Source organism: Crotalus tigris, unplaced genomic scaffold (genome assembly GCF_016545835.1).
Source record: "Crotalus tigris isolate CLP2741 ecotype Arizona unplaced genomic scaffold, ASM1654583v1 scf7180000020968.1231947, whole genome shotgun sequence".
Taxonomy (NCBI): Eukaryota; Metazoa; Chordata; class Lepidosauria; order Squamata; family Viperidae; genus Crotalus; species Crotalus tigris.
The window spans coordinates 100,816-114,594 of record NW_024098285.1 but is presented as its reverse complement, the minus strand read 5'-3'; the positions used below and the strand labels follow the sequence as shown (position 1 = coordinate 114,594).

General features: G+C 49.6%; 1 protein-coding gene across 2 annotated transcripts in view; it reads left to right on the top strand.

Moving 5' to 3' along the window:
• Positions 1–13,779, top strand: part of FGF12 (fibroblast growth factor 12) — a 135,752-nt gene that overhangs the window by 35,781 nt on the left and 86,192 nt on the right. Inside the window, exon 1 of one of the 2 annotated variants that reach the window (XM_039369108.1) lies at positions 4,534–4,835. The exons of the other annotated variant lie outside the window; for it this stretch is intronic. Within the exon in view, the coding sequence (XP_039225042.1) occupies positions 4,748–4,835 (88 nt within the window). The 5' untranslated portion in view covers positions 4,534–4,747. Of the gene's footprint in view, positions 1–4,533; positions 4,836–13,779 lie in introns of those variants that run through there. 2 annotated transcript variants of the gene reach the window in all.

Sequence of the window (13,779 nt, the reverse complement as noted above, 5' to 3'; positions counted from 1 at the left end):
GAATATATAAGGGAAGGAGGAAGCTTGAGAGTTCACAAGGTTAATGCTCTTTGGAAACTCTGGCTGAATCTGGATGTTCTGACAGAATGGTGGGGAGTGGAAAGATTTATATTCCTTGCAGTCCTCTGGTTGTTAGTACTCTCTCTGAGAGTCGTTGAGGCCACTTGGAGGTTTGGCTGTGCCCTCCGGATCACCTGAATCAGAGTGCAAATGGGTGTGGAGCCTTCTTGGGACTGCTGAAAGGAGCGTGTTGTGGGCAGGAGATGGGTGGAAGAAGGCTGCTCAGTTTTAACATAGATGGCCTCTTTGACCCCTCTTTCAAACCAGCGGTCCTCTCTGTCCGGAATGTGAACTTAAACATGTGGACAGAATGTGGAATCACTTAAAAACTGTCTCATTTAGCAACAGAAATCTTGGGCTCCATTGCGGATGTAGAAGGGACCTTGGAGGTCCTCTAGTCCAGCCCCCTGCTCAAGCAGGTGCTCCTATGTCTTTTCAGACAAGCAACTGTCCAGTCTCTTCTTAAAAACCTCCAGTGATGGAGCACCCACAATTTCTGAAGGCAACTTCTGTTCCACTGGTTAATTGTCCTCACTGTCAGGAAGTTTCTCCTTAATTCCAGGTTGCTTCTCTCTTTGATCAGTTTCCATCCATTGTTTCTCATCCTGCCCTCTGGTGCTTTGGAGAATAACGTGACCCCCTCTTCTTTGGGGCAGCCCTTCAAATACTGGAACACTGCTATCCTGTCTTCCCTGTTTCTTCTTTTCTTTAGACTAGTCAAACTGAAGTCCTGCAGTCATTCTTCGTATGTTTTACTCTCCAGGCCTTGGATCATCTTAGTTGCTCTTCTCTGATTTTTTTTCCAAACTCTCAACATCTTTTTTGTGATTGGAGACCAAAATTGGCTGAAGTATTCCAGGTGTGGCCTCACTAGGGTTTTATAAAGTGATACTAATACTTCGCGTGATCTTTATTCTATGCCTCTGTTTACGCAAGCCCGGATTGTGTTAGTATTGTATTGTAAGTCGAGAACCACCTGTAGTCCTTAGCTTAGTTGCCACAACATATTTATATAAGTCTGTTAATGGCTTAGTGGCTTAGTGGGTATGTTTTGGTCATGGGTCTGTCCATACATAAACACATCAGCACCTGCCTTCAAAGACACCTAGGATGGATTTTGCTTGCCTAGCATGGTGCCTTCTGGATATTTTGGATTTCAGCTCCTATAGCCCCAGTATCTCCTAGCAGAGGCAGTTGGGGAGGAGCAGTATCTGAATCTGGAAAAAGTTGATGTTTTGGTGTACATCTTCGATTTGGAGCTTTTTCTTTTTTTCTGGTGTCAATAGAAAAAAGATGGGCATTGCAAGTTGATCCTGGAAACACTGCAACTAGACATTTGCTGTATTCACATAGTATGATTCATCAATTCAAGAAACCATCTAGTACAGGGGTGTCCAACTTGGCAACTTTAGGGCTTGTGGACGTCAAACACACACCCCCTCCCCCAGAATTACTCAGACAGCATGATTGGCTGGGGAATTCTGGGAGTTGAAAGTCCACAAGTCTTAAAAGTCTTAAAGTCCACAGATCTTTAAGCCCACACGTCTCAAAGTCCAGAGAACCTGAGGTGCACAAGTCTTAAAAGTTGCCCAGGCTGGACACCTCAAGTTTAGTGGATCATTCACACAACATGCTAACCTTGATCAGAATCCCCGGAAGGCCCTTTAAAGAGATTGAATGCCTGTGTCTGTCCAATGTCATCTTCTGTTTTCTTCTGGTAAAATGTCCCTCCCCACATAATTTGTTTGATTAGTTCAGGGCTCCGAATGATGCTCTGAGCCCAGGAAGTAGCTTTAACTCCATCACCAGGTTATCCACGTTGCTTGGTTGCATCCGAGACCCGCCCCGTCTCTTCCGGGCAATGGAATGCCAGTGCAGAGCAGTCTACCTGCCTATCGCTGTTTTCTGCATGCTCCCCGGGCAGCAGGGAGGCTCCAGGCCCCACGGCGCCCTCCTCCTGGCTCTCTGGGAGTGGAAGCAGCAGCTGCTGCGCCCCACTGCTTGGCAACTGGGCACGCGGGAGAAGGAAGGTGGCCGCGCTTCCACCGAGGAGCCGGGCCTCTGAAGGAAGCAGCCCTTTTGGGAAGGAGACGCTCAGCCGATTCTCCAGCTGGGTCATCTTGCAGCTCGTTCTTATGGGACCCTTTTGGTTTATGCTGAGGTCTTTTCTGGAGTTCACAGCCCCCCCCACCCCAAATGCCCCCAAAACCCGCCCCCAGAGATCCTCAGGGTGCTCCTGCCCCCCTCCCCCTGTTCTGTAAGCCTTCTTTGGGAGGAAAGGGCTCTGCAGCTGAAGCTTTGTCTGGAGGCTTGTCTGTCCCCGGTTTCCGTCTGGCTTAATCACAGCTTGGTTCTGGGGGGGGGGCTGATGCTCGCCTTCTGCCCTCCCCCATTGGTTGCAGGGAGGGCCCTTCATTCAGATGGTTATTATGGGCCAGATGCTGTTCCTTTCCAAAGGAGAATGCCCATTGGAGGTTTCTTCTGTCAATCTCCGTGCCCTCCTCATCCCCACCCTAGATCTGTAGGCACCAAGGAGTTTAGGCTGATTTTATTCCCTCTCCCCCTCCTCTCTCCTCTCCTCTCTTCTCCTCTCCTCCCCTCTCCTCCCCTCCCCTTCTCTCCCCTCACTGTTCCCTTCCCTCACTGTTCCCCTCCACAAACACCCATGGCCGAGTCCCTAAGGAGTGTGGGCTTGCAATCATTGTCCCCATATATATATAAAAAGGGGAGAGGCTGGCAGGGTGTACCTGCGGGTGAGGTATGGCCCATGAGGCTGGGGTCCCAAAGAGACCCCTTACAAGTATTTAACCTTGGATGTTGCTTTCTTTCTTAATGGTTGAGCTGCTCCCCACCCTCCAAATCCCTCTCCCTTCTAGCACTGATGACATTACCTAGTTGGGTAATGAAACGTCTGCAAGAAAACCACCAGGCTCACAGAGCACCAAGGACCTCACAGTTCTCCTCCTCCTCCTCCTCCCCCCTCTTCCTCCTCCTCCTCCTCCTCCTCCTCCTCCCCCCTTCCTCCTCCTCTGCAAACGCCATTGCCTTCTAGCATTGATGTTGTTATCTAGTTGGGTAATAAAATGTCTGCAAGAAAACCACCAAGCTCAGAGAGCACCAAGGACCCCACAGTTCAACCCTGAGCTATAAACATTATTGATAATCAAAATAAGAAGGACACCTGTGCAATTAAGGCCTGTTGTAACCCAGGCAGGGCTTTGGCCTAGTCGGCTGGGGTCTGCCCAAGACTCCCTCCAGGCAAGGCCACCCCACCACTATCTGGGGTTTCAACCCCCCCCCCCACTATACTTGCTTGCAGCTGATCCATCATTTCTTAATCCGTCCCCTACATGCCAGTTTTTGTGTCTAAAGATCAGGGGTGCTTTTTCCCACTTGTAACTTTCTCCAATTTGGGGGCTCCTGTTAAGGAAAGCAGGAGTTTGTTAAGTGCAGGACAGGACTCGGGGGAGGAGGGGGAGGTGTCGAGTCAGTAGACTGAGTGAGAAAGGCAGCAAAAATAACACCAGTTAGTTAATAATTAACTTTCTAGCTCAGAGGAAGATGGAACATTCACACAACCAGCTGGGCCGTCATGATCACGTCATGATCTCACGGCTGTGTTTCTTGGGCTGGAGAGACCGATCCAAATTCCTATATTTTTATCAGTTGGTTTATTCAATTTCTGTTGCACTCTTGTCATCCAGAAACAACTCTATAAGTATTGGTTCGGTGACAGGATGGCGCTTTGCGTATTCTCAAACACACTCTCTTCTGAAACTGCCCTCTTTTGCTTCTGAAATAGCTATACTGGTCTCCCACTAACTCTTCGCCAGCCACAAATTTTGAATTTATAGTGTTCACAGTATGTGAGGTCTGCCTGCAAAACATGCTCCTAGATTGGAGCGAAACGCAGAACAGACTGATTTATATTTGATAGATTGGGTGCCTCACCCAACAGATTTTTTTTAATCTATCTATCTATCTATCTATCTATCTATCTATCTATCTATCTATCTATCTATCTATCTATCTATCTATCTATCTATCTATCTATCTATCTATCTATCTATAATATATAATTATATATATATATAAGTTGCTAAGGTTGAGAAACTCTGGTCTGGACTGAATAGTGTGAGTGTTGAACAAGATTGTAGAGTCCTGAGTTCTTTGCTTTGCGGGGGGGGGGGCACTGGCCGGTCACTCCAATAGCTGGACAGGGACTTTACGGCCAGTTCAGGAAGGAACCGCTGCAAAGGCGCAGTCCGGGCAGCTTCGTGCTCAGGTGACCGTCGCCAGGAGGGAAGTGGGCGCGGGGGGGGGCAGAGGTGCTTCCCCCCCCCGCCGCCTACGAGCCGAGCCCGACAGCTGTTCCGGCGGCAGGGGGTGCGGCCGGCGCCCGGCACCGCCTCCCCCTCCGGGCCATGACGTCCGTCTCCCGCCTCGCCTTCCCACCCCCCTTCCCCCCTCCCTCGCCGCTCGGCCAACTCCCGGCAAGTCGCTCCGGAAGGCAGCCGATCCGCAACTTCGCCGCCACCTGCCGCCGCCGCCGCCGCCTCCATGCGCCCCTGGGCCGGGCCTCTGGGCGGCCGGACCCCCGGCGGGGTGGGGCGCTGCCCAGCTCGGGGCGGCCGTTAGCTGCCGGCGGGGGCCCCCGGGCGCCTTTGCGGGCCCGCGGCGGGACCCCATGAAGATCACGGGGCTGCTCTGGATCAAAAGCAGGCATATGCTGCAGTGCCTCTGTGGAGGGCGCCTGAATACCAGCACCTCCTCAGGTGGGTGGCCGGGCCCGGGGCGGTGGCTGGGCAGGGGTGGGCCGGGCTCCGGCGTGGCCCTCTCCGGTCCGAAGGGTCCCCTGGCCCCTCCCGGCGGCCTCGTCCCGCAGAGCGGGGGTCGGGGGGTCAGCATTCAGCACCCTGGACAGCGCGCCCGCCTCTGTCCAGGGTGCTGAAAGGGGCTTCCTGCGGCCACTGGGTCAGCGGAGTTGATTGTCAACATCTGACGCCTCTTTTCTTGAATCTGGGACCTCGGCCTGGAGTGGAGGAGAAGCACTCTGGTTGTTCTCAGAGGCACCCTGTCCCTTTAGGAATTCTGCTACGTATGCAGGATTTTGATCCGGGTTCATGGAAAGTGCAAAACAAAACAGACTTGCTAGGTTCGTATAACATGTTGGTCTGGCTTAAGAGGACCATGTTGACTTGTTGAAAGAAAATAGTTGATTTTACACACCTGGGTTTGCGGCGTTTTTGCTTTGACTGGGGTAGGACATAGAAGTCTGTTGGGCTTAGAGTCCTCTCTTCCTGAGTTCATTCCAGACCTGTGGCATCCACATCTCTCTGCAAGTGACAGGGACACATTCCTGTAGGGTGTGTAGATGTGTTTTCAACAACCAAAGTGAGAGGCGGGGGTCAAACGTTTATGCAAATATCAGGATTGTGTTCACACAGGATGCTCATTTGATTGCTGAATCAGCCCATTTTCCTGGTTTGTGCAATACATTAAGCCACGATTTAACCAAAGGCTCAGCAAGCGGGCTTAACCTATTGTGGGAATGGAGCCATTATGGCTTCACCTGATTTGGTTAAATATGCTGTGTGAATGTATGAATAAGATCACATGTCTACATGTCATCGTTTTGAAAGCTGGCTTTTATGTTTAGGAGCAGACCTCGGAAGATGGGAGTCTGTTGTGATGACGTTGTGTGGAATTTGTCTTGGGATGTACTGTGGGGCTAGGGGCACAAGGCATCTCTGCAAATTCAGTGAACAGCGGTGTGTAAATGTTTAGCCTGGAGCTTCTTGGCCTGATCGCTGCAGCTCCCACCAGGTGGTCCCTGTTGGGAGATGTGGTCCCACCCATGAAGCAGGAGCTTAAGGAGAGTGTGGCAACCATAGTTTATTGGTAGGTTAAATAAGCCACATCACTCTAAGACGTAAAGCCTGAATCTGTTTTGTTGAGACTTGGTCACCATGGGGGGACTCCAGGTGGGATGGACCCAGGGCACAGTCCAACCCCTTGTTGGGCCTTAGATGATTCAGACACAGCCTGTTCCCTTGCACAGAAATAAAGGGGTCCACAAAAAGTGGGGAGGTGGGGATCGGAGTGATGGCAAGTCAGGTTTCTGGCAGAAAAAAAGTTTTTCTATTTATTGTTTGTAAGCCACCCAGAGTTGCCTTATGAGTGAATTGGATGGTGTATAAATTTCATAAATAAATAAACTAATTGTCTGGTTCCCTAGACCAAGGGTAGGCAACCTTGGCTCTTTTATGACTCGTGGACTTCAACTCTCAGAATTCCTGAGCCAGCCATGCTGAGGGGGAAGGGAGAGGTTTGCAAGCTGAGCCAGGCTGGCTCAGGAATTCTGGGAGTTGAAGTCCACCAGTCATGAAGGAGCCATAGTTCCCTCATGCTGGCTCAGGAATTCTGGGAGTTGAAGTCCATGAGTCATGAGGGGGCCATAGTTCCCTCATGCTGGCTCAGGAATTCTGGGAGTTGAAGTCCACGAGTCATGAAGGGGCCATAGTTCCCCCATGCTGCCTGAGGAATTCTGGGAATTGAAGCCCATGAGTCATAAAAGAGCCAAGGTTGCCTACCCCTGGCCTAGGTAGATGATAAGAGAGGGGAAAACTGATTTCAGGTCAACTGCCAGCTCCCCTTCCTAGACATCAGGAGAGGAAGTTGCTGAAAATTTGCCAACTTTCCTTCTGGCTCTTAAATGTCTGATTCTGACCGTTTTCCAGTGTTGTGCATCCCCTCTATTTTAACCAAGGAATACTTTGGAATATATTTGTGCTTTTTCAGTGCGGAAGGACAGGTGAGACTTCTTCTGGTGTGGACTAACTTTCCAACATATTGAAATACATTTCCTTCGTAGTTCTACGTCAGTAATCTTATTTTATTGGAAGCACAAAAAAGGAACGACTTTATTCACTTTATTCATTTTCTTCATCAACACTTTGGACTGTAACTTTCTAACCTAAAATTATTGTGTTTTATTGCTACCCCCAACCCTCAACTGTAGGCCCCCATGGTCTCAAGTTGGTGCTGTTGAAATTTGGTTGTGATGTGGCTGATTTTCCAACAACATGTTCTTGTTTTAAAAGAGCCAGGGTGGAATCGGAAGATCCCTGGAATATTTGGTTCCACTTTCTATCATCTCCCAAGCTTCTTAGAATGATCTGAAATTAAGTGCTCTAATTTAGCCATGGGACAACAGTGTTAAAAATTGACTGCAAAACCCACTATCACACCCTGTGGCCTCTTGTGTCATGGTCATTAATAGACCGTGATTGTAGTGCTGTAATTTCAGCCCCTCAGGGTGCAAATCATAGCCCCTGCCCCGAAAAGATTGCCCTTCCTAACATACACAAAGGATTTTGTCAACAACCTGTTGTGATGCTGAACTCATACAATGCAAGGCGCAGAACTACAAGTTGTGTGCTTGGGCAAATCCTAACTTTATCTTTGACCAGGTGGAATGTTCTCCCGAGTCCTGCCGTGTTGGATTGAACTCTTTAAGTAGAATTGTGTTGTTCCAGGCATGGGTAAACTTTCTGCTTACAAAGAGTTCTTCCCAGCTAAGCAAGCCGCTCTGTCCAATGCAAAGGAGGTGACAATTGGCTTCAGCCCAGGCTGAATTGATGGAAGGAGGTGGTTGAAGTGCAGCTGCCCAAATGGATGAGGCTGACATAAGCAAAGCACCAGAGGGAAGGAGGAGAAACAATGGTTGGAAACTGACCAAAGAGAGAAGCAACCTGGAATTAAGGAGAAACTTCCTGACAGTGAGGACAATCAGCCAGGGGAACAGCTTGCCTCCAGAAATCATGGGTGCTCCATCACTGGAGGTTTTAAAGAAGAGACTAGACAGTTACCTGTCTGAGATGGCATAGGTTCTCCTGCTTGAGCAGGGGGCTGGACTAGAAGACCTCCAGGGTCCCTCCCTTCTGCAGGCAAGTTGTTCCAGTGATTAATTGTTTTCACTGTCAGGAAATTTCTCCTTAGCTTTAGCTCTCTCCCTCCCTCCCTTTCTCTTCCCTTCCTTCCTTCCTTCCTTCCTTCCTTCCTTCCTTCCTTCCTTCCTCCCTCCCTCCCTTCTTTCTTTCTTTCCTCTCTCCTTCCTTCCTTCCCTCCCTCCCTCCCTTGCTTCCTTCCTTCCTCCCTCCCTCCTTCCTTCCTTCCTTCCTTCCTTCCTTTCTTTCTTTCTTTCTTTCTTTCTTTTCCTCTCTCTCTCCCTCCCTCCCTCCCTCCCTCCCTCCTTTCTTTCTTTCTTTCTTTCTTTCTTTCTTTCTTTCTTTCTTTCTTTCTTTCCTTCCTTCCTCCCTCCCTCCCTCCCTCCCTTCTTTCTTTCCTCCCTCCCTTCTTTCCTTCCTTCCTTCAGAAGAGGCTAGACAGTCATCTGTCTGAGATGGCATAGGTCCTCCTGCTTGAGCAGGGGGCTGGACTAGAAGACCTCCAAAGTCCCTTCCAGCTCTATTCTATTCTAACCCCAACCTGGAAACTTTTGCAGCTTCCTCTGTTGAAGGATGTCGGTTCCGGTTCCCTTCCCTTCGGCATCTCTGCTCTTCTCAGCAAAGTGAAAAAGAGTTTGGGGGGACTCACAAGGTTTGGTGACCTTTCAGCCAGCCCAACTAAAGGTGGATCGATGGGATCTGCTGATCCCCATTCGGAAAGGCTCTTTCCGAAGAGAGAGCCACCCAGGGCGTGACCTGGCTGCCATCGCCTTGGCAACGGTTGCGTTGTTTTCTTGTGCAAAGGCCTCCTCTCTGGGGAGAAAAATCTCTCCAGCCCGAGTTTCCATGGAAAGAACGGAGGCTGGGGTGTGGTGCTGGGGATGTGTGTATGTGTGTGTTTGTCCGCGTGTTGTGTTTCTTTCTTACCCTGAGACCGGATCGCTCATCAAGACGTGCAGCAGTGCTTGATGTTTCAGTAAAGGCCACATTGTTAGGAGACAGACCGAGCGAGGCAAACGTACATACCGCTGCACTCCCACTGGCGCTCCTGGGATTGCGGTGTAGCCGTTGCGCGTCTCCCCAAGCGTTGACTTGCGGCACACGCAAAGTCCCTCCGGGGCTTCTGCCTGTGTTGCTGATTTCCTGCTCTGACTCTGGGGCTGAGACAGGCCAACCTTTGAGAAGAAGGCTTCCGGTACTTCTGAGGGAATTGACCACTTTTCATGAAAAAAGTTCCCATGTTTCTCCCTTTCATTTTCATAGAGTAGGGCTCTTCAAACTTGGCCCTTTCATGACTGGTGGACTTCAACTCCCAGAATTCCTGAGCCAGCATGGGGGAACTATGGCCCCCTCATGACTCAGGGACTTCAACTCCCAGAATTCCTCAGCCAGTATGGGGGAACTGTGGCCCTTTCATGACTGGTGGACTTCAACTCCCAGAATTCCTGAGCCAGCATGGGGGAACTATGGCCCCCTCATGACTCAGGGACTTCAACTCCCAGAATTCCTCAGCCAGTATGGGGGAACTGTGGCCCCTTCATGACTGGTGGACTTCAACTCCCAGAATTCCTGAGCCAGAATGAGGAACTATGGCCCCTTCATGACTTGTGGACTTCAACTCCCAGAAGCTGAGGAATTCTGGGAGTTGAAGTCCACGAGTCATGAAAGGGCCAAGTTTGAAAAGCCCTGTGATAGAGCTTCTAAAGCAGTGGTTCTCAACCTTTCGAATGCCGTGACCCCATAATACAGTTCCCCATGTTGTGGTGACCCCCAACCACTTATACATCACCAGGTGCCAGGGGCATGGCCAAAGAAAAGGGGGAAAAAGATGGCGGACAGCCTTGTTTGGCGACCCCCGTGAAATGGTCGTTCGACCCCAAATGGGGTCCCGACCCACAGGTGGAGAACCACTGTTCTAAAGGCATCTGGAAGTGGGAAAGAAGGAAGGGAAAGAGTTTTGTCACTGAAGATATGCAAAAAGTGGTTTTTTTTCCCAAAAGGCAACTGGACTTCCTTTATTTTTTGTTTTGAAAACATTTCGCTTCTTGTCCAAGAAGCTTCCTTGATTCTAAGTTAGAACCGAAGAAGCTTCCTTGATGAGAAGCGAAATGTTTTTCAAAAGGAAAAACCAAGAAAGTCCAGTTGCCTTTTGGAAAAAAACACCCTTTGGGGACAACCATGACCGAGAAACTCCATAGACAGTCAATCAGAATAGATCTGGAAGGGACCTTGGAGGTCTTCTAGTCCAGCCCCCTGCACAGGCAGGAAAGCCTATACCATTTTGGACAGGTGGCTGTCCAGTCTCTTGTTAAAAAGCTCCAGTGATGGAGCACCCACAATTTCTGGAGGTGAGGAGTTCCACTGGTTAATTGTCCTCATGGTCAGGAAATTCCTCCTTAGTTCCAGTTTGCTTCTCTCTTGGAAGAGTTTCCATCCATTGCTCTTGTCCTGCCTTCAGGCGCTTTGGAGAATAGCTTGACTCCCTCTTCTTTGGGGCAGCCCTTGAGATATTGGAAGACTGCTATCCTGTCCCCCCTCGTCCTTCTCTTCGTTAAACTAGACCTACCCAACTCCAGCAACCGTTCCTTGTATGTTTTAGTCACCGAAGATGCTGGCAGATTTCATTTCATTTTTTTCTGAAGCAGTCAGAAAAGCATCCAGGGCCCCACCTTTCCACCCTGAGTGACAGAAACTCTCTTGTATTATACTGCTCAATAGTTGGCTTGATTTGGCTCCAGGGGTAATTGGCCTCTTCTAGACCCTTCCTGCCCCCCCCCATGTCCCCTTACTTCCTGGAAGTCTGGGGGGAGGGGCGGAATCTTTGTGAGGCAGATACTGACTGCCTCTTCCTCAAACAAGCCCTCATCAAAAGGGGCCTTTGGAAAGCAGTCCCAGCACACAGGAGCCCCCACAGAAAGTTGCTCCCATTGGGGAAGGGTCCTCAAACGTCTTCAGCAAATAAAGCTTTGCTCTCTCTCTCTCTCTCTCTCTCCCTCTCTCTCTCTCTCTCTCTCTCTCTCCCTTTCTTTCTCTTTGTCTTTCTCTCCCTCCTCTCTCTTTGTCTTTCTCTGTCTCTGTCTCTATTTTTCTCTCTCATTCTCATTCACTTTCTCTTATTCTCTTCTGTCTTTCTCGCTTCCTTTCTCTCTCTCTTGTCTCTTTCTCTCCTTCTCTCTCTCCTTCTCTTTCTCCCCTTCCTTCTCTGTCTTTCTCTCTGTATGTCTCTTTCTCTCACTCTCCTTCTCTCTCGTTCTCTCTCTCTCTCTCTCTCTCTCTCGTTCTGTCTCTCTGTATTTCTTTCTCTTTTTCTTTTTGTCTCACTTTGTTTCTCTTTCTCTAGCTCTCTTTCTCTTTATCTCTCTCTTTCTCCCCCTCTCCCCCCTCTCTCTTTATCTTCCCCCTTCTCTCACTTTTTCTCTCTTTGTCTTTGTCTCTCTCTCTCTTTTTCTTTCTCTCTCTCATTCTCATTCACTTTCTCTCATTCTTCCTTTCTCTCTCTCTTTCCTTCTCTCTCTCCTTCTCTTTCTCTCCTTCTCTGTCTTTCTCTCTTTGTGTGTCTCTGTCTCTCACTCTCCTCTGTCTCGTTCTCTCTTTTTCTTTCTGTTCTCTCTTTTTCTCTTTCTCTCACTTTGTTTCTCTTTCTTTAGCTCTCTTTCTCTTTATCTCTCTCTGTGTGTCTGTCTCTCTCATTCTCATTCACTTTCTCTCATTCTTTTCTGTCTTCTCTTCCTTTCTCTCTCTCTGTCTCTGTCTCTTTCTCTTTCTCCTTCTCTTTCTCTTTCTCCTCTTTCTCTCTTTCCTTCTCTGTCTTTCTCTTTCTATATGTCTCTGCCTCGTTCTCTCTCTTTCTCTTTCTGTCTCTCTGTATTTCTTTCTCTTTTCCTCTTTCTCTTACTTTGTTTCTCTTTCTGTAGCTCTCTCTTTATCTCTTTCTCTCTCCCCCCATGTCTTTCTCATTCATTCTCTCTCTTCCTCTTTCCTTTCTCCCTCTTTCTCTGTCTCTCTTTCTCTCCCCCTCCCCCCCCTCAAGCACCCTCCGCTTTCTGATGACTACAACAGTTTTTGTTTGAAACTGAAAACGGTTGATTGGAAACGGCCACCAGAATAGCACAAAAGACTCTTGATTTGGGGATGGGGGGGTGCATTCAAGATTGTGGACTAATTTGCAAGTGCAATTGCAGTGATTGTCGAGCAGTTGGGCAGCTGACAAGGCTCACTTCTGGAAGGCTCCCAGCTTCTATTTCTGAACTGTTCATTATGTCCTCCGACTTCACGGCTCCCAGTGTTTGCCTTTGACGCCAGCCAGGAGCTTTTCCTTCAAAAGATGCAATCAATCAATCAATCAATCAATTAGACTAGAGCTAGACTTGGAGGTCTTCTAGTCCAGCCCCCTGTTCAAGCAGGAGACCCTATACCAGGGGTCTCCAACCTTGGTCACTTTAAGACTTGTGGACTTCAACTCCCAGGGGTCTCCAGGGGTCTCCAACCTTGGAGACTTACCAGGGGTCTATACCAGGGGTCTCCAACCTTGGTCACTTTAAGACTTGTGGACTTCAACTCCCAGGGGTCTCCAGGGGTCTCCAACCTTGGAGACTTACCAGGGGTCTATACCAGGGGTCTCCAACCTTGGTCACTTTAAGACTTGTGGACTTCAACTCCCAGGGGTCTCCAGGGGTCTCCAACCTTGGAGACTTACCAGGGGTCTATACCAGGGGTCTCCAACCTTGGTCACTTTAAGACTTGTGGACTTCAACTCCCAGGGGTCTCCAGGGGGTCTCCAACCTTGGAGACTTACCAGTAGTATACTATACCTGTGCATGTGGTTTTTCTTGCCTAAGTGCAAAACCTTAACTTTTATCACCACTGACTGATATCTTGTAGGAGAGCTGTGCCTGTACCAAAACTCAGGGGGAGCCAGGAGCATAGAATAACAAGAGTTGGAAGGGACCCTGCAGGTCATCTAGTCCAACCCCCTGCTCAAGGAGGAGACAGAATCACAGAATCACAGAGCAGGAAGGGATCTCAGAGGTCATCTAGTCCAACCCCCTGCTCAAGGAGGAGTTCCTAACAGAATCCTAGAATCACAGAGCCAAAAGGGACCTCAGAGGTCATCTAGTCCAACCCCCTGCTCAAGGAGTTCCTAACAGAATCCTAGAATCACAGAGCCAAAAGGGACCTCAGAGGTCATCTAGTCCAACCCCCTGCTCAAGGAGGAGACCCTTACAGAATCATAGAATCACAGAGCAGGAAGGGACCTCGGAGGTCATCTAGTCCAACCCCCTGCTCAATGCCCCATGCCCTTCAGCAAATCCCTTTTCCGATGGCAGGGGCTGGCAGCCGCCCCTCCACCAATACTGTTTCCTTCCACATACTTCACAGTCCACCCCCCCCCACTACTTCCTTGATGCGGGACACCTTTGATTGACAGGGAAGGGTTTTCCTGAAACAAGGGGCAATATATCCCATCCCCTCTCTGTGTCGGAGGAAGAGAGTCCTTCTGCCTTTGAACCCAAAGGCTCTGGCATCCTTTGGCCCGCTCTGGACAGAAGCCCACTCTGGCCCACTAGAGCCCCCCCTGTGGCAGGGGCAGTGGGTGAATCACGCGTATCACCCAGCGTGGCCACACCAGTGCAGTATAAAGTGGCCCTGGAGGAGACGACCAGGCTGAGCCCGAGGGAGGGAGGGAGCCCCTGAAGGCAGGACAAGAAGCAACGGGTGGAAACTAATCAAGGAGAGAAGCAACCTGGAACTAAGGAGAAACTTCCTGACA